General features: G+C 43.8%; 1 protein-coding gene across 1 annotated transcript in view; it reads left to right on the top strand.

Moving 5' to 3' along the window:
* Positions 1-2,957: 2,957 nt before the first annotated feature.
* The window catches only part of PAPLN (papilin, proteoglycan like sulfated glycoprotein), a 34,495-nt gene continuing 10,741 nt past the window's right edge, over positions 2,958-26,711 (top strand). Inside the window, exons 1-17 of the mRNA XM_054276034.1 lie at positions 2,958-3,014; positions 11,220-11,335; positions 12,683-12,743; positions 12,988-13,090; positions 13,979-14,109; positions 14,431-14,554; positions 15,283-15,363; positions 16,288-16,460; positions 16,988-17,111; positions 18,247-18,373; positions 19,045-19,110; positions 21,053-21,260; positions 22,975-23,151; positions 24,435-24,591; positions 25,219-25,305; positions 25,820-26,108; positions 26,235-26,352. Of these exons, the coding sequence (XP_054132009.1) occupies positions 2,958-3,014; positions 11,220-11,335; positions 12,683-12,743; positions 12,988-13,090; positions 13,979-14,109; positions 14,431-14,554; positions 15,283-15,363; positions 16,288-16,460; positions 16,988-17,111; positions 18,247-18,373; positions 19,045-19,110; positions 21,053-21,260; positions 22,975-23,151; positions 24,435-24,591; positions 25,219-25,305; positions 25,820-26,108; positions 26,235-26,352 (2,199 nt within the window). The remainder of the gene's footprint in view (positions 3,015-11,219; positions 11,336-12,682; positions 12,744-12,987; positions 13,091-13,978; positions 14,110-14,430; positions 14,555-15,282; positions 15,364-16,287; positions 16,461-16,987; positions 17,112-18,246; positions 18,374-19,044; positions 19,111-21,052; positions 21,261-22,974; positions 23,152-24,434; positions 24,592-25,218; positions 25,306-25,819; positions 26,109-26,234; positions 26,353-26,711) is intronic.

Here is a 26,711-nt window from a genome sequence, read left to right as displayed (position 1 = left end):
TGCATCTCACCTGAGCACTTAATGCCAGATGTGACTGCCTAGACAATTTGAATCCCTTCTGGTGTATGGGCAGAGGTTTCAGCTGGGCACACGTCTATTTCTGGTTAAAGATTCTGCTTGTTCCTTTCTTGTTGTGAACTCATAAACCCTCTCCCTGAGATAACTTCATATTTTAGCACTATGGCAGGAATTCCTCCTTGTGAGCTTTCCAGCAGCTGTTCCATAGCTTGAGCATAAAGTCACCATTTCCCCTCAGGCTCTGCTGCTGTTTCTGGGTGGAGGAGGGGTGGAGATGCTGTTCTAGCACACAGTGGGAAAAGGGAGCTGGGGAGAGTTGAAGAAAACTGGAGAAGGGCAGGCGGCTCAGGGAGCAGCAGCTGCTGTTGTTACAAGTGAAAGAACTGCAAAACACTGTCCTTTTCATTCCTCCCCCGCACACCCAGCCTGCAGTGAGAAGAATGGCGAGCAAGCAGAATAAACATATGCTGCTGTACCCTAGGTCCTACGGAGACTTAAAGGGCCTTGAAATCTACAAGCAGAACTTGGCCCTTTCTTTAAGGTTTCAGACAGATTCTTCAATCCCATCTATTGTGGATCAAACTAAGGTGAAAGGAATCAATGCTGAATCCTTCATCTGAGGAAGCTTTTAAAATAACAAGTTTGTTGATGCTCAGTAATCAAATACAGGATCTTTTTTCCAGTGGGGAATTTCACAGGATACAGATGGTCTTGTTCTTCCTTCTGCCAATCCTTCCGGGAATCTCTTGACCAATTTAATAGCTCTGGATGGTCTAAATATTTTAATGCTAAATTTGGGACATTGATAGCCATTTCCATGCAAGTGCAATGGCACAAAAGTACAAACAAGCATCAGAGCTGTAACCTCTTGCTGCTTTGGTGCACAGGGTTGCGCCATACATTGAGTTCTGACTCTGCTTGTCTCCTCAGAGAATCTTTTTCTGCTGCCTGGCTGAAAACATCCAAGATTCTAACTACTGGGAGATGGGAGCACTGCTAGCCCAGGTAACCTGCTCCTCTAGCCTGTTATCCAGGAGCCTCACGTGGTTTGGTCCCAGCTCCCTGTCTGCCTCCAGGCTCAGATGGTAGAAAGAGCTAAGCAGACAGTTCATTAGCACCAGAACAAGGATTTGGTTTTCAAGGCCATATCTGTGGGCCTGAGAGGTGGCTGGAAATGGAATATGTGAGAGAGGACTGCTGGGGAAAAGGTAATTTTTTTTCCCTCCTGGTAGTAGGAAGAGGAGCTGATCTCAAATATTTACCTCTGATGGCTACACCATTCAAGGAAGATGCTGCTTTCACAGTGCCTTTTCCTAGTGCTGTGGGCATTCAGGAGAACTTTGCTGCTTGTGTACACAGATCTTGTAGCCAAAGGGTGTCTTCTTGCCTGTGTTTCCTCTGAGAAAGGTTAGAATGCTGGGTACATTTGTGACAGAGATCCAGCCTGACCTGGTCATTGGCCTCTACAGCACAGAGAGCATCCTTTACGTCTTCTGGAAGGTATCCCCAGGTTGTTTCCTCCTTTATTTGAATAGGAAGAGTAGTAGTAGTACCTGTGGGTGATGGAGGATACACAGTCTTCCCTCAGTTTCCTAAGAATGAATAAACCAAAATTAATTCTAGTCTTTTCATATTAAAAAACTCCTATATCTTCATTTTCTTATGAATCTTATGGCTGGCGCTCAGTGTTTAGGGAGAAAAGTTTATCAGTGTTTGTTTTCCCAATTCCATTTTCCCTGATCATTACTATTTTGCACACAGACAGGTGCAACTGATTTCTTTTTGTAGCTTTTACATCTGAAAAATAAAGTATTAAAGAACAAGCTTTTTATTGTCAGCATAGTGAATGTTGGCAGTGGTAAAATCCATGGTATGTACGGACTTGGAGAGTTGTTATGGAATCTGTTCTTTGAGGCCTAAGACTATAAGAAAAATGGCTGCCCATCATAAAGTAACCTGAAATACTCAAATACCAGATCAACTAAATTTCATTTTGGGTATTTCTTGGTTCTGATGTCATATCCTCATGCAACAATGATTTTTTATCAATGTTACCATTGTTAATAGTGATACACATTCTGTATTTTATCTGAATTTAATCATCCAGGCTAAAGGAGCTATATATGAAGTTTTAATATTAATACAGATATTGTTACAAGGACTGATTAATAACCATTTCTTCCTTGATACTTTTGTGTACTGTGAAAGGAAAATTTCTCCTTTTACCTTTCCTTTTCCAAGTTAGAAAGAAGCCCAAACTAGATAAAACTGTGGTAGGAGTATCTAGTCTCTCTCACTGCAACTCAAAAGAGGAAGGATTAAGTAGCAACAGGGAATGTACCAAAAAAGTTTTGTGGTCCCAAGTGTGGACAACATCCCAAATTTAGGAGCTGTTGTATGCTGCCATACCAGCCTACACGATCTGTTCTCCTTTCTAGTTCTGCAGAGGGCATGTAACTGCTCATGGTGGAATCTAGCTATAGCTATCCATGATGAATTATTGGATTTTAAACAAGCACAACTACACAAGATGAATGGAGGGTACAGAAATGTTAACTGTGGAATTTTTTACCTTGGGTTGGTTGAAGTCATTGCAATCCTCAAGTATTTTATCAGGTGTATACGTAAAGGGGTGGGAGGGCAGACATGCAACAGCATGCACCTTCCACTGTGCCTGGGGATGGTGTTCTCATAATACCAGAGGAAAGTTCAGGGAATTAGGCACTCTCAGTAATTATATCTTGGCTTTATGTGCAGGGTGTTTTCAATCTTTGCAGATGCCTTCATCTCTCCAGGGAGTTTTGTGGTAAAACTGCTTTTCTTCTCTCCTCCTTATTTTACTTCCACCTCCATTTTTTACTTCATGGTATTGTAGCTTTTCCACCAAACAGCAAAGAAGCAAGCAATCTTGAGTAATTTTTCTGTTCCCACAGGCAGAGATGAAGAACCTGTTCCTTCTGCTCATGCTAGCAGCAACGTCACCTTCTGCATTTTCAGTAAGTAAATGCTCTTCTGAGCACTGTTACAAGAAATGAAAGATACTTCTGTTAAGAACCGTCAACATCTGTTACTCAAGTGCTTTGTAGACAGCATTTCTGAAAGAGCTAATAGGGTCAAGTCATCAGGCCTATTGTGGCACATCTTATGAAAAGTCTAACATGGCAATTAAATAATCGAATTCTGGTAGTGCCTTTGGTTCTTAAGGATGTTATCTGCAAAGCAGTAATTGCTGTCTTCTGCTTCAAAGCTAGAGAGAGTTATCACTTGAAATAAAGAGAATGGATTTTTGGTTAGTTCATTATTTTCTTTTCTTTGGTCTTAGAAGTATTAGCCATGAGGTTTAGTTTTGCTGGGAGAGGTTACTTTATGGTAAGCCGATGTGATATTATCAGAAAAAGAATGCAGCAATTACGGACTGGGATTCCTGTTCCTTTCTGAGTGAGAGGCAGGATATTTCTGAGGTAAATGCAGCTTGTAAACAGTTTGCCTGACTTGAAGTTGAACTTTATTAGTGAGTTGGTCATCTAAGGTAAAAGATGACCTACAGATTAGAGTGGAAGTATTAACAAAGGAAGACATTACATGGTTGTTAGGTGTAAAGGAAGAGAGAGTGGGGGGAAAAAAGAGGCAATTATCACTTGGAGTAAGTGTTTTGCTTTCTAGGCCACCTTTGAAGATCAGGGATGAGAGACCAGAAATCAAGCCAAGTTTTTTAGTTTCCCTTGCAGATGGAAATTTGCTTAAATGAGTGTCTGTTTTCTCAAAACTAATTAAAAAAATCATACTGTATGTTAAAAGAACCAGAAATTGAATTTATTCTATTCAGTTCATCTGTTCACCTGCTTATCTCCAATTTGGAGATATTGGTGATTTTTTGGGGAAGGGATATCACTGAAATACCCTGAGACTGTGAAGGCTGACATTTCTCTGTAGCATTAGACTCTACCTCCTGCATGCAATCAGTAGTTCCTCTTGAAGCCATGCTGAATGAAAGGAGAAATTTTGCTTGGCCACCATTTAAGTTCAGTATGTCACTTTCCCAGACATACGGCATCTGTCCAGGTCATACGTTTCCTCTGAGCACTGTTTCTTTATATGGATCTGCATTTCTAGGTTGAAATGCTGGGTTTTAATTTATTCTGAATAACTCAACATTGTTATTGTTTAAGGTGCTAATCTGTTGAATAAACTTTTAGATGCCTTTACCCAGCTTTAACAAAGGCCAGAAGGTGCATAAGGACATAAAAGTTAAGGTCATACAGAAACAGTAAAAATTACTGTGAGTGCAGAGAAAGAAGAGATTTTACTGTTATTCATATGGAGGGAAAGGGAGAAAACATGAACAAGAACAATTTTACCAGGTGGAACCAGTTTGTTTTGGCCTATAACCTGTCTACAGCAATGTCACAAACATGTGTCTAGAAAAAACCATTAAAAGGTAGGCAAATACAATTTCCCCCAATACACTTCCAGTTTATGAACCCTTTGAGCTTGAGATATCTCTGTCTCTCTTCCCTGAATTTGGTCAATGCCTCCTTGAAGCCATAATATCAAGATCCTGCTCTTGAGAGCTAAATATCAGCTACAATGTAATGATTTATTAATATTAATTAATAATTAATAAAAAAGAGCAATTTGGGACAGGATTTGTGTTTCCCCTGTGTCACTTAAGTTGCCTACATTAAATCTCCACTGTCATTTAGTGATAAATCACTAATACTATAATGCTTTCCCGTGGTTCTTTGCTGTAAGTCCCTGGTTTTCTCTTGTCCTTTATTACCCTATATTACCCTTATCATCTGCTTTCATTACTTCTGTGGTTTTGGCATAGCTCATAAATGTGCTGAGGCATTCTGGTTCCTTATGGAATACTGCTGCTAATGTCAGTTCTTGCAGTGGGTGGAGATTTTATTCCTGCTTTTGTCTTTGGACCACCTTCTCATCATCCATTGAAGAATTGTCCTTCTGACTGCTTAACTTCCTTCAGAGCTTTAGGTGAAGGATTTTTTGGAAGTGTTGTGCTAAATCTGAGTGCATCTGGCAGGTTACCTTTGTTGACGTGTTTGTGAATTGAAAAACTGCAATATTCTTAGAAGAATTTGCCTTTAAAAGTCCTATTGACTTTTTCCAAACATCCTGTATTTATGCAGGTGCCTGCTAGCTCTGTTCTTTGTTATAATTTCTATTAATTTATCAGCTGACATCAGTTTTATGCTCCGTGAATGTACAGTTCCATGGGTTCCCCTGGGATCATTTTGTAAACTGGTGTCAGATTTTCCACTTTCCAATAATCACATGTTGAAGTGGATTTAGCTGAGAGGGTTGTCTGCTAGTGTGTAACAGTTTATCCATTTCAACTTTGAGTTCCTGTTAGGCCCCTTGGATAAACAACTTCTAGTGACCTCATACTGTGTGATTTGTCCACTTTTCCAAATAAGTTTGGGGTCATAAAGTTTACTCACAATCATCCTCTTTGTAGAGTTTTCTGAATGCGCTCCATTTCCTCCACAAGGATTCCAAGAATTAATTTGACTTCTCTGCAATGGCTGTGTCTTTTTAAATTCCCTTCTCATCTCCAGGCCACCCAGAGTTTCTGGAAGCCTTTCCATTTCTGAAAAGCAACTGGTACCTGCTCTGCCCACTGCCCCATGGGGCAGCACGTCCCTGGCTGTGCAGCGCACCAGGCATGCACCACGTCCTCCCCAGCTGGCAGAAAATCAGTGAGTGTGGAAGGAGCTAGCTGTAGGGTGGGGCAGCCCAAAGAGAGGTAGCACAGTGAGGAGTGTGGGAGAGTTGAACAGGGAACGTGGAAAAGAGCAGGGGACCACGAGGGAGAGGGTTCAGTGATTTAGGGAGAATCTGAAGTGTTTTGAGAAAATGAAGGTGTTGGGGAACTGCTGGATTTTACTGTTTGCTAGAGGGCATATGCTAACGAGCCATGGCTAGGATGAGAGTGGAATGAAAGGAGATGTACACAGTGAGTGTAAACCACAAGCCATTAAAGCTAACAAAGCCTGGGTTTTTTCCCTCATCTTTGTAGAGCAGCTCATCTTAATGAGATACTCACTTCTTCTGCATCACTTTGTATTTTGCTTCCTGCTGTCACCATCTTGTTCACTTTCACTCTTGTTTTTCTAGTTTTACTCAAATACAATTCTTTGATTACTTATTCATTATTCATAGAAATGGTACTTGGCATTATTCACCTTCAAAGCTCTTCGCAAGCCTGCTGTGTCTGAGCCAAGATCAATGGTTGAGACAGAATTATATAAAAAAAAATGCTTTGCTGATGTGGTTTGGATTAATTAGCTCATTTTTGGTAACATTTTTGGCTAATATCCTAGCTGGTTGCAGATGGAGCCATCTTGAAAATGCATATTGGCATAGCAGCAGATATCTAAATTATAAACATGTAACATAAACTGAATGTTTTCAGCTCCCTTTCAATTAAGTTTGAGGGTTGGATACTACATGTCATGCAGAGCTTAGCTATGTGAAAATATATTATTGGTGGTCATCATTGTAGTATTGGGTAATTCTTCTGGATATAGAAAGAGGAAGGAAATGGTTTGTATACCAAAGAGCACATGGTCTAAGGACACAGTCCATGTGGGTTATTTTGTTAGGGCTCTGGGGGCACTACTAGGCTTTACGGGCCCTGGCTGGACTCTCCACACCCAGCCCACTGGCCAGGACACCCTTGTAGGCTCCTGGGACTGCTGCCTCCTGCCCCAGTGAGGATCTGCGCAACTCTGCCTGGCCAGCCATGGACCCTGATGAGTCAGGCTCACCTGCAGTCCCAACTCCCAGCCTAGTTTCAGGTGGAGATGCCCAATTCCCCGGGCTGGGGCTGCTCCCTGGCCCGCTGTGCTGTCCTGGGAGAGTCTCCCACTACTGGCCCACACTGAGCAGCCAATCTTTGGGGCACCTTGACACTTTTCTTTCTTTTCCCCTTTCTGTTACAAACTTTTCTCTGATCAATTAACTTCTCCCTAAGCACTTATTATTCAATGTTAACAAAGCCTCATTTTTTGACTGGAGACTTCTTCCTTGCCAAGACTTTGGCAATGAAACCATTACAGAAGTGATAGTGGTGATAGTTTTCTTTTGTTAGGTATTTGGCTTTCACCCTTCTCTCCTACATCATGTTTCCTAAATGATGCTACAGTTCAGGGTGTGTTAAAATAAACATTTACCATATTTCAGAAACTATAAACACCAGAAAGTAGATATTTATCAAATAAAATGACCAGTGTTATTTCAAAAATACTAAGAAAGGTTAAAGAGAAAGAGTCTGATTTTGACTGTAGTTTTATGCCATGGAAACACTACATAAGTGTGACACCACATTACTCATTTTATCATTGTGAGCAATATCTGTTTTCAGTGGGTAACAGCTGGACAGGGCTTTGTCGTCAGCCTCTATTTCTCGCCACCTTCTCCCTGTCGGCGCTGAGATTTGTGCCTGATTCCAATGGAACCTAGTAAGCAAGTGAAACAGCCCCAGAAATCACAGTAAGGACGTTTCAGTGTCCAAAACAATGCTTCAGTTGCATCTCAATAGGCCAAAGCCGTGCAACCTTCTGGGCATAGTGTGGTTATCAGTAACAGCAACTGTTGGGGTGGTGCAACAGGATGTTTTGTTCCTGCTCGTCAGTCTGGAAAAGCAGCACCAAACAAACATCACAAAATAAATCAGGGTGACTGTCTCTGAGTCCTGAAAGGTGCCCAAGGAGCAAGGGGTAAGAACTTACCTGGGATGTAGGTTGTTTGGATTAGTGACTGCAGAACTTCACTGCTCACTTGGGATTGTATAATAAATTGATGTTTTCTTTGATAGCTTGCTGGTATTTGAGTTGCAACAAGGCACTAGAAAATTGTTCCCACTGAATCACTTCTCCACAGTTGGTGATATGAACTTTGTGGATCACTGCATGCCTGCAATGCATTTGTCTGGGAAGCACAGCCCTCTTCCCATGCATAGTTTTCTATCCATCTCATCAAACTGACTGGAAAGTCTTTCAAGGACCCCTTTTAAAGTGCTCCTACATAGTGTGAGCATTTTCTGTTTTTCTGAGTCAAGTCCCATTCATAGCTTCTCTTCCAGTGCATGTGTCATACACAAAAATAAACATTACATGGTACATAATAAGCTATCTAGGACACTTTTCCAGAATTCTTTTCTTTGCCTGGGATGCATACTGGAATTGTCTTTGCAGATGAGGTCTGGAGGTCTAATGACTCAGAGGCATAGCTCTTTACTTGCTGATGATATCAGATACAGTTGGCCTGGTAACAGCAGATGCTGCAACTACATCAGCAGTTCATCTGTCTAGGAACTGATGAAAGCAATGCAGTGTTCATACAAATGAAATCCCTGGCCTTCTAAACTTGTATGCCACTGCTGCCTGTATGTGAATGAGCCCTGAGAGCCCACAGTGCCAGGTCATGGGCAATATCAATATTCCCAGAGAGGATGCATTGCTGGTGTCTCAACTGGTGATAAAACTGGACAGAGCAGTTGGGCACTACTAACTATCTGCTTTTTGGGGAGTTTTTAGAGGTCAGGAAAGGTGGTTGTATGCATTTTCTCACTTCTCTTGAAACATTAAAAGATATACTTTATGCAGGTAAAGAAACTACATTCTAGTATGAATGTCAGGCTGAAGCAAGAGAAGAACAGAACTGAATGAATTTGTAACAGTGATGAAGATTGTCGATTTTTCATTCTGAAATCCATGAGGGAATGGAATTTAGTTGTCCTGGCTGACATGAGATAAAAGCATTCCAGAGTCTGAAGAGAGCAGAAAGAGGCTTTTGGAGCAGAAACAGGCTGACAGCATCTAAAAATGTCCTGTTATCAGGTTATGTAATAATATATTTATTATTTATTATAAACATGCAGCTTTATCTTCGTCTGCCTGCACATGTGCAGTTACTGAAGTAATGAGGACTGTACACAGATTTCCAAATATGGGAGTTGGGCCCCTATTAAAATCTTTCTCTGACACTGTACAGCTTTGGGAGGATTCTTTTGTCTGATGCTCCTTTTGGGGTGTACATAAATGGAGTGATACTGAGAAAAATGATTGTTCCTGAACTCTGTGGATGCATAAGCCTTACAACAAAGGGTCCCTGCAGATTTTACTCTCTATAAAAGGAATAAATAATGCTAGTTCTGTAGGAGGGATATTGGAATATTTATCAGGGTGGTGTGTGTGTGTGTCAAGGAAGGGCTTTCTATCCTAATTGCCTTCCAGTAATCTGACTTTCAAATGCTCTTCCTTTGGATTTTTATCTACACGTTTCCTTCTCCCTTATGCTGACTGAAAGGTCCCTTGTTTCCAGGGTGAGCTAATACTGCACCTAAATCAGTCAGTTGATACAGAGGAATAAGACTGCTGAGAAAGAGTGGTAGCATATTTTATTCTTTTGAGGGTGAGGGAGGAGGGATTACAGGGGGAGGAATTAGGTGTCTGAAAGAAAAACTTGGGAAAATACGATTGCTGAAAAAGCCTTGCTGAAAGCTAAAACACTATTGTTGGGATTATGCCCAGAAAGGCAAATGAGAATGCAGAAGACAAACAGTGACCTGAATATCTGGAGTGAAAGAGTGGGAGAAGGGTTTGGCACAGGATCAGGGAGATGTTGACTTGGCCAAGAGGAGGTTTGTAGAAGTGGCTGTAACCTGGGCAGTGCCACTGAACGAGCAGGATGAAGACAAACAGAGTTAGTCTGAACCAGAGGTATTAGAAAAAAATGTGTGAAGAAAAGTAAGTAGCTGAGCTAGGAAGAAAGGGTTTCTCATTAGAGAAATACTGATAGTAATTTGGAGTGACTCCACAGCTAGACAGTTGTGGGTAATTCTGTAGTAAATGCATAGATATGATTGGCTAATATTTCTGACTGTCGCTCTGCCAGCAGCAGGAAATTATTTCCTTTAAAAAGGGTGAAGTAAAGAAACAAGACTAACTTGGACATACAGTAAGGCAGAGAGAGAGAGTGTGTGTGTGTGTGTGTGTGGTGTGTGTGTGTGTGAAAAACTATAAAGCCTGTCTAAATGACAAGGGAGGATTAACCCATGCATCTTGCCTGAGTTGGACTCCCTGGATGATTTATTAGACTAGCTCCTATTTCTAGCAGAGGTTTGGATGTTTGTGTGTGGAGGCGAGTTAGATCACATCACAATAATTTTTTACTTTTTTTTCTCTGCCTGCCCGCTCTTCACTACAGCAAATGTCTCAGTGCCCAAATGACCCGCACTACCTTCTCGGTGGTACAATTGTATACATAAACTGCCCTTCAGTTTGCAGCTGCCCTGCAAACTCTGGTTTTACAGTGTCACTCACCAGGTAACCCTACACTTACCTTCTTTTTTCAAGCAGAATTAATCCTACTGCATCTTGAAAATATTACTTTTTCCCTTAAGATATTGCCATTCTTCCCACTAACCACATGTCCTGCTGTATGTGCATCCCATCAGCTTGCAGAAGGCCTTTTTTTCTGAAAATATGGTATTTTATACGTTTCCAAGACAATGTATTTTGGTTGGCTCCATCATACTTGTAAATTTCTGTCTATATTATCAAGTTATTTCTCTTAATGTCAGTAATCCAACTTTCTAAATACAAAATTAATAAGAGTTTTGCTAATGATGGCCCAGACCTTGACACTCATTGGACACAGTTGGGTAAGGGGAATGAAGCTCCATATATGGAATTCTGTTGCAGTAAAAAGTGTGTTCTGGGGTATTTCTTTCTACTTCCTTTCCTTCTCTTAAGTATTGGACTTAGAGCCAAGGATTTGGGTTTAAGTGGCTGTATTGATCTGGTGTGGAGTGACAGTGCTCAGAGTCCCTGAAGTAATGATTTGCCTTTGCTGCCTTGCTGAGAGGAAGATGTTCTCTTCTTTTAGATCGTTATTCAAAAGTGTAGAAATTCTATGAATAGACAAACAGTAGAAGAGGGATTATGAAGCTGGATGTGCTATATGGCTTCAGCAAGCTAATACTCCTGGATACTAGAGACCTGATCTTTCTGATGTACTACTGTGTGCCACTTTTCATGTTAGGAATACAGCACAGCAAGACAGCCTTTTTTTGCAAGGGAACACATAGGATTTCTGCTTCATTTTCTTTTCTTTTTTTTTCCCCTGTGTTGCCATGTCTTTTTGCTATGTCTGTGGGGTTTTTTTATTCCCAGGGCCACCGGATGAAAAGGCAGCTTGATGTCTGGGGGAGCTGGGGTGAATGGAGCAAGTGCAGTCGGAGCTGTGGCGGTGGAGTCAGCTTTCGGCAGCGGCACTGCTATTCCCAAAGGTGAGGGCTAACCCCTTTTTTTTTTTAATTTCTTTTCTTTAAATGTATTGTAGTGCTACTGAGATCCCGCAGTTATGTTCCAATATACATCCAGAAAAAAAAGTCTCAGTGTTTGATCCCAGGGGAATGAGTCCACTTTGAGATGAACCTCAGTTTCAGTGTTGTCACTGCTGTTTTGTGTAGTGCCCTCTTCAACATGTGCTTGCTTTGTCTCCTTTGATAGACCACAGCAGTTTCTCTGTGAGATCTGAGGCTGTGCAATCAGGGGATTGGCATGGTAGCAGCTGCTCAATCAGGTCCGTGTGGTAAACCCTTGGGGAGACGGAGAACAGGCCAGAGCAGTTGGTTTCTCTCCTGAGAGCTGGCGACAGCACTGAGGTTTCCTTAGGTTTATGATTCCCAGGATGGCAAATTACCCCAGAAGAAATGGAAGAGTGAATTTGGCTCAAGCAGTGTTAGCACTGTGCCACCTCATTTGCAGCTGGGTCAGCTGCATCCTAATGAGGATGATGACTGGTACTGCACCTGTTGGGAATGATGGACTGTAGAGATCTTGTTGTGGATGAAAACAAAGCAAAGGAGGGGAAAAAAGCCAGACTCTCAAAAATATCCTTAAAAAACAGCCTCTCTCTGTTTAGAGAAATGAGAGGAGGTTTTGTAATAGAAGAAGCCAGAGTTATGAAGCTCCTGCTTCCCACAGAGAATAAAGAAAAGTCTCTTTTGAAGGCTGCCCATTATGGTTTATACCTCCCAGAATCCCTGTCTCCATTTTAGGAAGACTGAAGTGTTAGGCATTGATTGGTTTTTTAGATCAATTTCCTTCATAATTGTTACTCTCCATAATTCTCAGCTGGGGTCATTCGACTGGACTAAGGGTATTGCACACTTTCCATAGGCATGTTTCACTCTCCCTAATAAGGGACCTATTGGGCACAAAAAATCAAGATAAATGATGCACAAAGATATTCTGAATTGGCCACTATCCTTGTGCTGCACATAACATGTTTCTCTTTCTTGTATGAACAACTGGACTGTTTGCTGGTGGATGATGGACTAAAATCTCAGCTTCCATTATTTAGTTGAAACGTGACCCTGAAGAGCTGTACTGCAGTTTTTCATGATGTGTGTCTCATTCATGCCAGAACACAAACCATAGCTTAAAATGCCACTAGAAAATGCCAGCTTGCTTTAATGTGGTGAAGAAGTGCATATTAGTTATTTTGCTGTTTCAGGGAACTCTGTGAGGGTGATATGCTTGGTGTGAAGGTGATTTGTAATGTCTGCTATGAGATGACTTTTTGCACATGTATTCTTCAGAGAGCTCCATGTATTTTTTCTGTCTTCCAGGACAGAAGGTCCTTCCAGTTGTGTTGGACCAACACGAAGCTATCAGTCATGTAATGTTCAGGTATGGTTTTAGCTTTTCTTTCCTGTTGCTGCTTTTCCCCAGACAAACATCATTCTTATTCAGAAATAAGATGTGATTATTAGTTCCTGTTTCTCTGATGTTAGTACTGGATGCAGTTCATTAACAGTATCCATTCAAAATTATGTTGAAATAATGCCCCAGTTTGAAGGGGCATTTTTATTGTACACTTTATTTTCCTCCTTTTTTATAACACTCCAATTCAAACACTTTCTCTTCCAAACAGAACTGCCCGGAAGGTTCCCGGGATTTCCGGGCAGAGCAGTGTGCAGAGTTTGATGGGACAGAATTCCAAGGCAAGAAATATAAGTGGCTTCCATATTATGGAGGTAATGATAAACATGTGGAGTTACGCTTCATCACTACCTATCAACAATATGTTTTGAAGTGACTGTAATGATTTTTACTGTAGTATTCTTGCAAGGTACTCTTTAGTTGGAGTGGAGGGCAGGAGTTGGCATGGAAAAAAATCCTTTTGCCAGCAGCAAAGCATTGCTGTCCTGAAGACACTGGATGTATGGGCCAAGAGACAGCATTGCAGCAATATGTACTTGTTTCTTGTAACAGCCAAATCTTTATTATTCCTTCAGAAACATTGCTCAAGGAAATCTGGAACTGCTTGCACCTAAGTTCCAAAGTATTAGAGGAGCAGAAGTTCTGCTGTATTTTCCAATATGGTCAAAAGAAAATCAGCAGGGCACCAGGGCAGCAAATGTATGTAATTAATGAGTGCTTCAGAAAATACATCTCTTTCATCAGACCATGCTTTCTTGACGAACCAGCTCAGAAGGCAAGTGTGGGAACCAGGGGTCCTTGCTCTGAGCTTTGATATGGTATCATTCACTGTTGGTTAACAAATTATGAGGGATTTTAAGATAGATTTCAAAGGGTTTTTTGTTGCTTGTTAAAATAACAGTTCTGTATCAGCACTTGTTCTCATTCTAGAAAGCCCTGTACTCCAAGGGAGTATAAGAGCAATCCTACTAAGGAATAACCAAATATCCACTTAGACCAATGTCCTCTAAGGAAATATTTGTGTACAGTGAGATTTTACTAGAGTATTTTTCCAGCCTCCAGCAGTTTGTGACTGAGAAATTCATTCAATATCTGCCACTTAGTATCAGTAGGCCCCTCTGTTTCTACTCCTGTAATCTAGAACCAGGCTCCTGATCCAGTATCAAGCTATTATATAATGTTTCTTTTTCTTCTCCTGCCAGCACCTAATAAGTGTGAGTTAAACTGTATTCCCAAGGGAGAAAACTTCTACTACAGGCACAAGGAAGCAGTGGTAGATGGGACTACCTGTGAACCTGGCAAGCGAGATATCTGCGTAGAGGGAGTTTGTCAGGTTAGTCATCTCAGTACTTCCTTCATTCATCATTGGGTCTGTCAGTCTTTCTGTTGTCTCCCTTTGTTCTACTTGACCTTTCATCATAGCATCAGAAAAGGTGAATCACTCAGTTTCAATGTGCTGAGGAGCATCTGGATAGCATTCATCTGGCTCTGTCTGTGAAATAGTAGATAACAGCTTTGTTGTTTTCTCTGCCCTATCCCGACTTTCCGGGCTCCCTAGATTCAGGCTTTCTCAATAGATCTGTCCAGCATTTGACCTTTTTTTCCCTTTCTGTCATCACAGTTTATTCCTACTAATGCTCCTGTGCTCTGACAGGCCGTTGGCTGTGATAATATGCTGGAATCTGCCAAGAAGGAGGACAAGTGCCTGCAGTGTGGAGGAGATGGCAGCACCTGCTATGGTGTGAAGGGCACTTTTGATGTGGCCAGCCTCCCCAAAGGTACAGATGATCCTAGGTAGTCTGGGCAGGTGAGAAGGAGAGAGTTAAACCAAAAATCAACTGCTACAAGGGCTAGTGGGGACACTCGCTCCCATGATTGTTATAGGCATACTTGGATGTTCACTTGAAATATCTGTACAGTGCGTGGCCTTAACATCACAAAAGATACTCTTGGCCTTATCCTGGGAATCACTTTGTTAATCTGTATCCACACTGGAGTACTTGCCATGATGCTGATGGCTTTCCCCACTGCCTCTCCAGCAGGTGCTATAAATGCAGCACAATAACATCACCACACACTGCCTTGTAAGGCTGTCCAGTGTTTTGATAGCCCCACCAGGACATATACAGGGCTAGAAATGGGACTGCATCTTCTGCATTTGGCCAATTTTGAAAAATTCCAAGATGTCATCTGCACTTGTGGTCACATCTCTCTATGTTGAACTCCAGTATGATTCTTGCTGAAATACCAAGGACTTCAAAATGTAGCAAACGGACTTTTCTGAGGTGTCATTGGAATTTTTTACACATGGACTGATCTGTGGATAATGTAGGGTGAGGTTATTCAGCATGCAGTTAAAGAGATGATGGAAATGCTTCATGTCACCATCAAAAAGCTCATCTAGTTGTTCAGGCACAAATGAAGCCATGAACATCTTTGGCACAGGGGAGTAGCTGTATGGCACCCACAGTCAGATACTGAATAATCCTTTTTTTTTTTTTTTCAGGTTACAATCAAATCTTTATTATCCCTGTGGGAGCTACAAGCATCCAAATTAAGGAGGTTAAGCCCAGCAGGAACTTCCTAGGTATGATTGATGTCAGAATCTCTGTATCAGTCCATCTGGATTTCAGCCATTATGCCAAAACCTGGTTTTGAGGTATGGGTTTACCTTGAGGGCTTGATATGGCAGAGTGAAAAACTGAATATCAGAATATTGAGTATCCTTGAAATGCGAGTGATGCACAACTCTGGGCTCCACATTTACTTCATTTTTTGTCCTATGGAGATCTTGCTGTTCACATTGAGACTTCATGCCTGTAACTTACAAGGAATCTAAGTAAGTTTGGCTGTGAGCTCTGTTTGGTGAATGCAAACCCTACCTACTCCTGCCATCTAGAAGTTTGGATGGGCATCTTTTCTCCATAGATTTCTTTGGAGCATTTGTACAGCCTCCAACTCTGGTCATTCTGCAGAGGGGAAAAAGGAGGGAGAAAAGGCCTTGCCTAGATGTCTGGACAGGGCTGAGGAAATTCCAGTGGATAAAGCAGATACTCTTCTGCTTTCTGAGTGTTCTATCACTGAGTGCTTAGGACAAATTAGTCTGGTCACATTTTCCTTTGTAGAAAACTGTAGATATCTTGCTTTCTGAATAGAGTATCTAATGAACTAAGTAGTGGTGTAAAGTCAGTGGAGTGTGAATCCCACATCTTAGTGGTAAGAAGGACAGAGGCCGGCATTGGCTGTGCTCCAGCAACTAACAGTAGGGAATGCAGAGGCAGGGCAGGAATATGCTGGAGGCATTTGGCTGTGCAGCAAAAGTTCTTGATCTGCAGCAAAGCTGGCAAGAACCACTGTTTGAACATGGTTTAGCAGCTTCTGCTAAAAAAGCCATACAGGGAGGACAGCACTTATGGAGGATGGGCGGTCAGTCTCATTTGCTTGTGACACAGTATTGAGTGGAAACAGGAGCAACCTTGTGATCCTTTCTCTGGCATGTGGGTTTGTCCAGCTGTCAAGAATGTGCGAGGGGAGTATTACCTGAACGGGCACTGGACGATTGACTTCAGCCGGGCGCTGCAGGTGGCCAGCACGGTGCTGCACTATGACCGCAGCTCTGAGGGTGATGTGGCCCCAGAGCTCCTCCATGCCCGGGGTCCCACCACAGAACCCCTCATCATTGAGGTGAGAAGCTGTGCCTTCCCCTGCTGACATTCTGCTCTTGCTTTGCACCGTGGGAGTATGCTGGGAAAAACGGGAGATGAGATGGGAACCCCAGGAATCTTACAAGGCTGTGGGCCTTCAAGCTAGACCACAGAAATAGCACTTTTTGCTGCTCTGGTCCTATTGCCCAGAAATAAGCAATGTTGGTTTCCTGTCTATTCCTTTAGGGGAGATAAGAGTCAGCATCAAATGGTGTTGGGGCAGGGACAGGCTCCAGGACACTGCTTGTTATGCTGTGCTGTAGGGTGGGCTGTACTTGCTGTGACAGGAGCAGCTGGATCTTCTAAAGCCAAGAGGGATGAATGCACCCTTCTCTGAAAAGTAATCCTCTCCAGAACAAGATAGAAGGCAAGGAGAAAATCCAGTGCAGAGAATTAGTGCTTCTTGAATAGGAGGGATACAAGTCAGCTGGAACCCTCAGACATGGTGGGGAAATGCTGTGAAGACGAAAAGCGTAGTTTCCCTGATTTCTTCCCATGTTTTTGCAGCTCATCAGCCAGGAGCCAAACACCGGGGTACAGTATGAGTATTACCTGCCCCTGCAAGGACAGGCCTCGGGTTACAGCTGGAGCTACAGCTCCTGGAGTGAGTGCAGCTCCGAATGTGGAGGAGGTAAGGGGAAGGGACCTGATCCCTGGTGGCTGGTGTGGGGTTTATATCCACCTGCAGGCAGTGTGACAGTGTGCTGCCCTCTGCAGCAGCTTCCCAGCAGTCTCCTGCTGGAAGGCAGCGCAGGGATCCACAGGGCGTTGCTCAAGTTTTGTCAAGGGAGGGTTGTGCATGAAGTCACAACAGGATTGGCCCATGCCAACATGTGGCCTATGCCTTGCTCTTATTTTCCATTTCTTAGCCCTCAGACTTATTTCTAGGACCTGTTAAGAATCTTCATAGATGGCCTTTGTTTTGATTTGCTTCAGGTCTTCATAGTCTTTTCAACCACTTGAGAAGTCCTCTCCAGAGAGACCCGGCCTACATTAGTGAATCACATCATTCTCCTCTGCCACAGCCAGGATGATTCCCCCTCTCCAAGAGGACTGTCAGATCTCCTAGGGTGTCCCATCATATTCAGTTCACAGATTCCTCCATGAGCAACATTATGGATTTTAAGCTTAAAAGAAAAACAAACCAAAAAACTTCAATCACTCAAAAAAACCCTCACCAACTGATTCGTATATAGAGTTCTTATCAGCGTCTTCTGGTCTTCCATCCTAATGGCCATTTTGGCAACTTTTGCCATATTGTGACAGTAGGTGCTAAAATTGGCTGGGCACTCATAACCTGTAGAAAGCATGAAGAGTTGCAAGTTTTACTCCCATTTCCAGTCCTCACAAGACTGACCTTTTTAGTCTAACAGGAGACCCCCAGTTCTGCTGTACACTGCACACATCTTGCAGGGCTCCTTCATGAGCAACTTACAGGTAGGGCACTCCCCTCGTGAGTCTCAATCCATAATATAACAGGAAAGTTCCCCTCAGCTACGCAGAACTGTACGGTCTCCCTTGCTCTTCCAGCAGACTCCTATACTGTGGGAAGGCATCATTTGTCCATGTAGTGAGAGACAGAGACCTGCCCCTGTCTCTTTTCCGGAATGGTTGGGACAGGTGTGGATTCTACACAACTTCTTGACAGACAAGAAACTTGTCTTGCCAACCCAGTGTATTGCTTCTGCTATCAAACTTAGTGCTGGGTGGCTTGTGTTGATCAAGTTGATCAAGTTTGTGTACAAACTCTCTTGTTTTTCCCCCAGGTTTCCAGTCCCGCTTGGTGTTTTGTACCATAGACAATGAAATTTATCCGGACTATATGTGCAGGAATAAGCCACAACCAGACAACAACCGGACGTGTGGCCATCAGCCTTGTCCCCAGACAAAACGGTGCGATTTCTTTCCTTCTTCTGGGGTCTGACTTCTTCCTGAAGTGCTTTTGGAACTGAGAAAAAAGTGACCCTCTCACATCTGCCCTCCAGCATGGCTCTCTCCAAGGAGGTGCTTTACTTCTAAGAGAAAACCAAAGATAAAAGATTGGGATGATAACACAGTGATGAGTGAGGAGATTTCTGTGTGCACAAGGAAAGGGCTTAATACATCCTGTGTTCATTTTATAGACCAATTAAATTTGCCTTCCAAAATAGCATTGTGGAAGACAGTTGCCTAGCCCATGTAGGAGATATGAAACAGATTCTCTCATTTTTCTTCTCTTGAGCTGGAGCCTACAGAGTAGAAGGTCTGAGTTGGTGTCATTTTATGTCATTTCTGCATCCCAGTGTATTCCTTTAGAAAGGGATGAATCCTGGAGTCTTTTCATTCTCCAGCATTTTCAAACCCCTTCACCCAGCCATTTCCACCTTGTTCCTTACAGCTGGCTTCACTTGGCTCTTATGGACACCCAGGGCTGTAACATGAGCATTAGCTGTGTGTGTCTGTGTACCATTGGAGTCCTCTGAGAGCACTTGTGTGTGAGAGGGCACCTGGGAACATTTCTGAATACGTGTTAGCCTGTAGCTACTTGTTTTAAGTTCTTTAAAACCTTTGTTCTGTATATAAAGGACTTCTTACATCTACCTGCCGCAAGCCTGGAGTCACAGCGGTGCACGGAGCTCTCAGATGAAGAGGTAACAAGCAGAAGGAAGTTACAGGAAGGCAGCTGCTCTCTTCTGCTCTCCACCTAGTTCACTGAAATCATGGGGGCTTTCCTCTTTGGCACACGTGGTAGAAATGGGTGTTGCTTTGCTTTTGATGCTTGCCAGTGAAAATGGTGGTGAAGGGTGCTGGCTGGCAGCTTTGCTTAGGTGGCTGCACGTGCCTCTGGTAACTTGATTCTTAGAGACTGAGAAAGGGACAATTTCTTCATAGCTTTTGACTGCTTATTCTCATGTTTTCTCTGGAATCAGGGTAAAGTTCTGGAAGATTTTTTTTTAATTTACTTATCAAGATAAAGAAAATAACATAAAAGAAAAGAGAGCATGATTGTTTGGGCAATTGTAACATTGGCCAGCATGGCATAGAGAGAGACTTGGAGCTTCTTAAAAGCTCTTCTTTTTGGCATGGGCCCTATAGCAGGCATAAAAGAGCATGTAAGATGTGAGAGATACAATAATGTACACTAAGATATGAGAAGTTAAAAGTATCAAAAGCAAAACAATTGTCCCCCAGCAAGCTGCTAATAGTTTAGGACTGGCAATTTTTGCCCTCTGATGAGGGTCCCAGCCTTATGGCTGACCTTATCTTACAAAGGAAATGAACCAAGGGTCAGAGAAGTCTTTTTTCCGCAATTGAAAGAAGCTCTAAGTTATCCCATCTGGTTGACACAGCCTTTCCAAAAAACTTGATGAATAATTTGTTATAAGCCCTGCAACCACACCATTGTAAATGGCTTCTACTGAATGTATTTGTTCCCTTTCCAAAGGAAAGATTTTATAGTGGAGGCCATTCAGTTTGGGGTTGACATGTGCATCTTTAGCAATAAAAAAGGGTGTTTTTAGGAGCTGACCATGGCAAAGTCTACTGTGGAATTCTGTTAGGATGTGAACATGAATTGGCTGGCTGAAACTTGGTTAAGGAGTGGCAAGAGCCGGGCTAAGGAAGTAGCTGGAATGCTGGGGGAGAAAACTTGAACTGCTTTCATTCCCTGGCTGGGCCTTACCTGGCCATAAGAGGACATAGCAGATGGCAAGCAGATCACCATGATGTCCCCCTCCACAACCAGTGCCTTTGGACTACACTGCATGCTGAATTTGGGGATGAAACATCATATTGTCCCTGAAGCCAGGCCATGCAAGGTGTGGTTTGAGCTACCCAGCTAGTTCTGAGAAGCTGGGGTGGCCATGGACAGAGATTTTAGTATCTAGACAGATTGTTTTGTGGATACATTCCCCTAGTGAGCAAGGGTGTATCATTTCTGCAGCAGCTTCAGCAACAAAAGACAGGAAAAATCCATTTACATTTTGGTGGGCTTTTTGTGCTGCAGTTAGAGAATTTGACTGATGGGAGGAATAAACCAGCTTTCTACTGGCCATCAGTGAAAAGTTAAGCACTTCTGAGAGTGCCTGGCATGGTTTGCGGGCAGAGTGAGGACTTGGCTTGGTTTTACTGTTTCTGATAATATCTGGAGTGTAATGTGTGGATTAGGCTCTTGTGGTAGTTTGGTTTTTTTGTTTTTTTGGTTTTTTTCTGATCTGGATTGTTCTCTTTGAGCTTTTTCTTTCCTTTTTTTTTTTTTTTTTTTTTTTTATGTTCTGTTCCAGGCATGACATTTTTACAGACATCTGGAGACCAAAAGCCATGAAGAGGGATCTTCCCCTTCTGGAGAGGCTTTGCATTTCCAGAAAAACAAGTGTTTTTTAGCTGGAGATATGTCTCTGGAGTAGGACTAATGCTCTGCATTGCCAATTAAGCTGGGCACTCTTGGTCAAATGGGAACTCGCCTCTGGTTCTATTCTGCAAAGGGACATAATCTCTGTTTGATTTCTTCAGGGATGTGGCACCGACTCCTCTGTGCCTCCAAGCAGTTTGGCTTACTTTTTTTTTTTTTGTGCTTGATTCTGTGACTTGCAGGTGGAAAACGGGGGAGTGGGGCCCCTGCTCAGCCTCCTGTGGCAGGGGCACGCAGACCCGCTCGGTGTACTGCGTGGCGTTTGACGGGCAGAGCCCACAGGGGGTGGTGGATGATGCCGAGTGCATGGCCTTCGCCCAGCAGCCGCGCCGCAGCCAGCCCTGCAACCTCCGGCAATGTGCCACCTGGAGCACGGGGCCCTGGTCCCAGGTCAGTGCCCCTGGGCAGCCAATGCCCTCCTGGCACCTCCAGGAGGAGCATCTGCCAAAGCTTAGGGAGAAAGTGCCAGGCTCCTCTTCTGGGACTACAAAAAGCACGTGTCCCTGGATAGGTGGCGTGCAGAGGGGTAGAACTTCTCCCTGCAGCCCTCCGATGCCCTCCTATGAACATATCCCCGTTCCTCAAAGCTGTGCATGTCCCTGAACCTCTGCTCTTCTCATTGCACGTCCTCTCTTCCCTGGTCTGCCAATCCTTTCTCCACATTTGTGTTTTTATCAGGCCCCCCCCAGCCCCCACCTGGCACTGGCTTGGTTTCTGAGCCAGGCCTGGTGAAGTGGGAGCGCTGGCAGGAGAGCCTCTGTCCATCCACTGAGCACAGGCAGTTTCGCCCTCCTCTGCGAAACAGGAGCTCAAGGCTTCTGCCTGTGCTAGTTATTTCCATGGTTTTTGCTACCTTGCATCACCAGCCAGGACAGCAAAACTCTTGAAATACTAATGGCCTGCTGTTTGCAGTATGTCTGCACAGGGCTTCTCCAAACACAGCCATGTGGTTCATTTTTGATGCTTGTGTGCATTTTTGTCTGCAGGAGTGGAAACAGTTCAAACTGTACACACTCAGTTCAGCCAGACAGCTTTTAGAAGGCATCTTACATTCCAAGGGCTTAGAAAGTAAAGAGAATGTCTACTCAGTCCCTAAAGTACAAGTGACTTTTCCTCTATTAGAAGAAGTGCACGCATGCTTGCAACACTTGATTTGCAATCTTGTGGTTGCACTTAGCCTGAGTTGTGCAACAGCACAAAATGCAACTTTGAGGCATGATCACCCAGACTGGAAAGTCCTTCCACCCCCTCTTTCCCTCCACCTTGTGGGATGTGAGGTGTGAACTTTGGGGTTGTGGAGTAAGAGTGCTGTTTGGGGAAGGCACCAAGGGTCACGTTCTTACAAACTGATGTCTGAGTAATTCATTCCAGTGTTCTCAGAAGCAACTGTGTTTTGTGTACTCTGAGTTAAAAGGTTACTCTGGTAAATGAATGGCTGAAGCTCAGCTGGGAAGCTCATCTGAAGTGATTCAGACTGTCCCCAAGTTAATGCTCTCTGTAAGACACCTTGGTAATTCATGTAGAAGTAGGTTGGATTCCAGGAAACACCACTGTGAATTTAAGAGGGTGTTGAAAATGTCACAAACTAGTTACTGGTATAGAAGTTGTCACAGCTCCACACTGTAAAAATAGAGCACAAGTCTTCAAACAAAAGACATGAGCAATATAAGAACCTAACCTTTTACTTTCCCTAAAATTCTTCACCTTGCATTGATTTTAATCACATGTAAGTAATATGAGTTTACAGATATTTTCTACCATCTCTTGTTCTCAATGTATTTTGCAGTGTCTGGCATTTTTCTGATATTTTTCTAAATTCATCCTCCACATGTCCTTTGGGGAGACATCAGGAGTAAGTATGTGAATAGGCCAAAATCATCCAGTGAGCTCCAAATCTTCCAGACTCTATCACATGCTCCCATGCTTTATTTTCTACTCTGCAGCATAAACAGCTACTCTGTTAAATCCCACCCCAGAAAATTATTTTAATGATAGCTGGTTGTTCCAGGCAGTCTCAAAATGGTGCTCTGCTCTAATGATAGGGAGCCCAGCCTGCAAGAGGAAACCAGGTGCTTCTTTGTAATTGTTGGGTCCCTTTCTGCAGTGCTCAGCCAGCTGTGGGGAAGGCGTGCAGACCCGGACTGTCACCTGCAGGACACGGCAGGGCTCCCAGGCTCAGGACTTCGCTTGTCTAATGGAGCCAAAGCCATCGGCCACGCAGCCCTGCCTTACGGAGAACTGCATCCAGGAAATCGGCTGGCACGTTGGAGACTGGGGTCTGGTGAGCACCTCGCTGTCATGCCTCCAAAATTACTGATTGTATTGCTGTGCTCCTCACAAACAAGCTTTGATCCGTGCAGTCTGCACATAGACTGAGGCTGGGAGCAAGGACTGCTTCATTACCAGCCTCTTGGCTCACAGTTGTGTTGTAACTGGCACTAGTAATGCTCCAGTTAATCTGATGCCCGCTTTGTGTGCAGCTGCTACAAAAATAAATCCTTCTGAAGGGAGATTATCGTTTCAGTGACAGTGGCAAAATGCAGCCAATAAGCTGAAACAACCCACTCTTCCTGCTTATTCTCAATTCTTTGCTCCATCGCTGTGATCAGCAGAACAGCTCTTAGTCCAAGTTTGGCTCAGAGATGTAGGCTTCAGAACTGGTCATTGCACTTGGTGATATGTTTTAATCTATCTGAAGCACAGTTTATCTGAATAGTTTTAAAAAATATACTTTAATCTTGTCTTTGTGGTGGAAGCCAGACTGTCCTCAACCTGGGAAAAGTGTCAGGGGGTAGAGATATGGGTATATCAAATGCATCAAGTGACTTCCAAACACACTTTTTCACTTCTGTGCTAGTCAGACCAGCTTGTTCTGGGCTAAAACATGTTACATATGCTTCTTCATGAGATGTGGGCCAAGTTACAGCTAAAGAAGTTTCATACCTTAATCTGATCTTTCCCCTGACTTTCTGATATCAGAAGGTCTCCTATCTGCCTCTCTGAATTAGAGGGAAATACTCTCCAAATATTTATAGAACTTGCCATGAGCCATATGGGTTGCACAGACACCTCATCCTATCCCCTCCTCTGAGCCTCTGGTCCCTCTTATCCTCAGCTTCCAGTAAGGCAAACTCCAGTTAGCTGCTTACAAGAAAGCCCCTCATTTGCTTTCCATTTCTAATTTGTTGTTCTTGAATGCAAACTGACCCACCCACAGCTGGTGGATCCCCAGAGAATTGAGGTGCCTTTCTGCCTTCAGGCTGAAATGATTCTCTCCTGCTCCCTGACACCGCTGTGGGTAACAGCAGCTCATCTGGATGTTACAGGCTGAGTGTGGAACAGAGCCTAATGCTTCAGGGCTGGGTGGAACATCTGGTAAAATTGTTTAAACCATGGTTTTCTAATTGTTCAGATGATTCCAGCTGAAATATTATTTGCTTTGTCTTGGTGGAGGAAGCTGTGCTCAGCCTGCAGCTAATCATGCAGCTGTTCCCCACTTCTGATCCGTGGGGTTTCTGCATTCAGCCTTTGCTGCCTGCTCAGTGCCTTGTCTCTGTGCCCAAGTGTTCCAAGAGCTGCAATTCAGGCATCCGGACACGCCAGGTCATCTGTGCTGACGGCGACTCCAAAGTCTACAGTGCTGAGACATGCAGAGCCAACGAGCCACAGAAACCAGCCACCCTGGGCAGCTGCAACACACAGCCCTGCTACCTGCCACAGCGTGAGTGGTATTGCTGCACACCCAGCTTTTCCCAACATGCTTTTGCTTAGGAGTAGAAACTCCCAGCTCTGCACCAGCTTATGTTCTCAGCTTTTTGCCTGCCTATTTCCATCCTGTGATTTTGCCAAGGTTGTGCGCACAAAGCATCTTCAGAGTCCCAGTACCTGTGCTGTTTGAAATGTATGCAAGAGGCTTGGGAACAACATTGGTGTGTGTCCATTTTGAATCCAGGGTTCTATGATCCAGTGTGTGTGGGCTGCAGACAGATCCCAGACATCCCAGTCCAGAAGGATGATAACTTGGGCAGGCTCAGTAGCAAAAACTATAGCCAACTTTCGTCCCTCTGTGGACTGGATCTAAAGGAGTCACAACTTTTCAGAACATTTTGCTTCTTGTCTGTGTCTATTCCCCATGTCAGAGCTGCAACGCTGACTTTTGCCTGCCCGTTGTAGGTCGCTTGTCCTGACAATCCAATTGAATCCAATTGCTGCTCAGCAGCTATCGCACAAGAGGAACAGGAACATTTTCATCAACTGTTGTCTCCTGCTGACTGCTGGATGTATTTGCAATTATTAGAGCACAGTACTGGACTAACTGCACCCATTTTGTGTATGTGTCTCTTTGCAGAGGTCCCCAGCATGCAGGACACTATGGGATACAATGTCACTCACCAGTCCTTGCTGACACGTTACAGCCCAAACAGCCCTGCCCCAGGTTTGGAAGAATTTTTTTAATTTGGGGGTTGATGATGGGATACTTGGAATAGGCTGTGAGAGGGACTGGGATCATTCTTTTCCTAATTTCTCTCCTTTTTTTTCATGGGCTCCTATAAAGTAAAGGAGCCAGGGGCAAAATGTAGATCCTTTACACCAACAGTCAGCAGTATTTGAATCTATCCATGCAGAAGACTCTGTACAGGAGACGGATCCCAGGTTCTGTCAGCATGACTTAAGTGCTGGCTGGAAGAAATTATGCCCAAAGCAGATCATAGGAACAAGAAAGGATGATGTGAAGGGGCCACAGCAATGTGGTTTCTCATGGAACAACAGGAAGAATGGTCAAGGCAATGTGCAAAATACCTCAGCCAGATGAGAAGTGTGGGCCAGACACCTCTAGATGTGAATCAGAAAATCCTGCCAGGTAGCCTTGGGCAGGTGAAAGAGAGCAGAGAGGAGGAAAGCTGGCCAGATTTTCATGCTCACCTGCATACCTTGAGTTCTCTCCCCAGATTCTGATGATGGAAGAATGCACCCTGGGAACACCATGATCCATAGTGCCTCAGGGAACCAGCACATTCCATCCACCAAAGACCAGGGCATCAACTTGGTTGCTGTGCACTGGGAGCCCCAGTCCCACTCCCCAGGTCCCCATCGGCTCAGCCTCTCTCAGGACTCCCCTGCAGGGACTGGCTCCCAGGACTGCCACCAGAGCCCACATGGCTGCTGTCCAGATGGGCGCACTCTGGCATCAGGCCCTCTGGGGAGAGGCTGCCCTTTCAGTACCTGCCACCAAAACAGGTAGTTGGAAGTAGATAGGCCTGAGCAGGGAGGCATTGCCTTTCCTGGCAATGCCCTTCCTGAATCTTGCAGCCCATGCCTGTTGACCAGGCAGGTCAGGTGTTACTGCAGCCCTTCTGTCTGCAGGTATGGCTGCTGCCCCGATGGAGTATCAGCTGCCCAGGGTCCAAACAACATTGGATGCCCACAATATTACCATGACATTCGAACAAGACAAAATCATCCCACTACAACCACTCCAGCAGTAAGTACAAGAGCTTTTTGCGCTTTAGGAGTCGATCAGATGCAAAGAATCAGATTTGACCCTGCTTACTCACATTGTGGATTCTGTTGGGCTTCATCTCCACCAGTAATACTTGAGGAACCAATACTTGAGGCATGGCATCAAGCCCTTTGGCCCACCATGCTCCTGCTCAGTCCGGAGTGCTCACCTGCAATCCTCTACAAGCAGGGCACAGAGCAGGTGGTGAGGAGATGTCTGAGAAGTAGAAAGCCATCCTATGATGACCTGATTGAATAATCCTGAGTAATTAAATTTCTGTTGGTCAGAAGATTGCTATCCAGTTTCTAGGGGGGAAAAAAGGGAATAGCATGGCTTCTATT

This window comes from Melozone crissalis, unplaced genomic scaffold (genome assembly GCF_028551555.1).
Source record: "Melozone crissalis strain CALT ecotype California unplaced genomic scaffold, PUWL_Pcris_2 ptg000018l_1, whole genome shotgun sequence".
Classification (NCBI taxonomy): Eukaryota; Metazoa; Chordata; class Aves; order Passeriformes; family Passerellidae; genus Melozone; species Melozone crissalis.
Note: the sequence above shows the minus strand (reverse complement) of the source record. Positions and strands in the feature narration are given on the sequence as shown.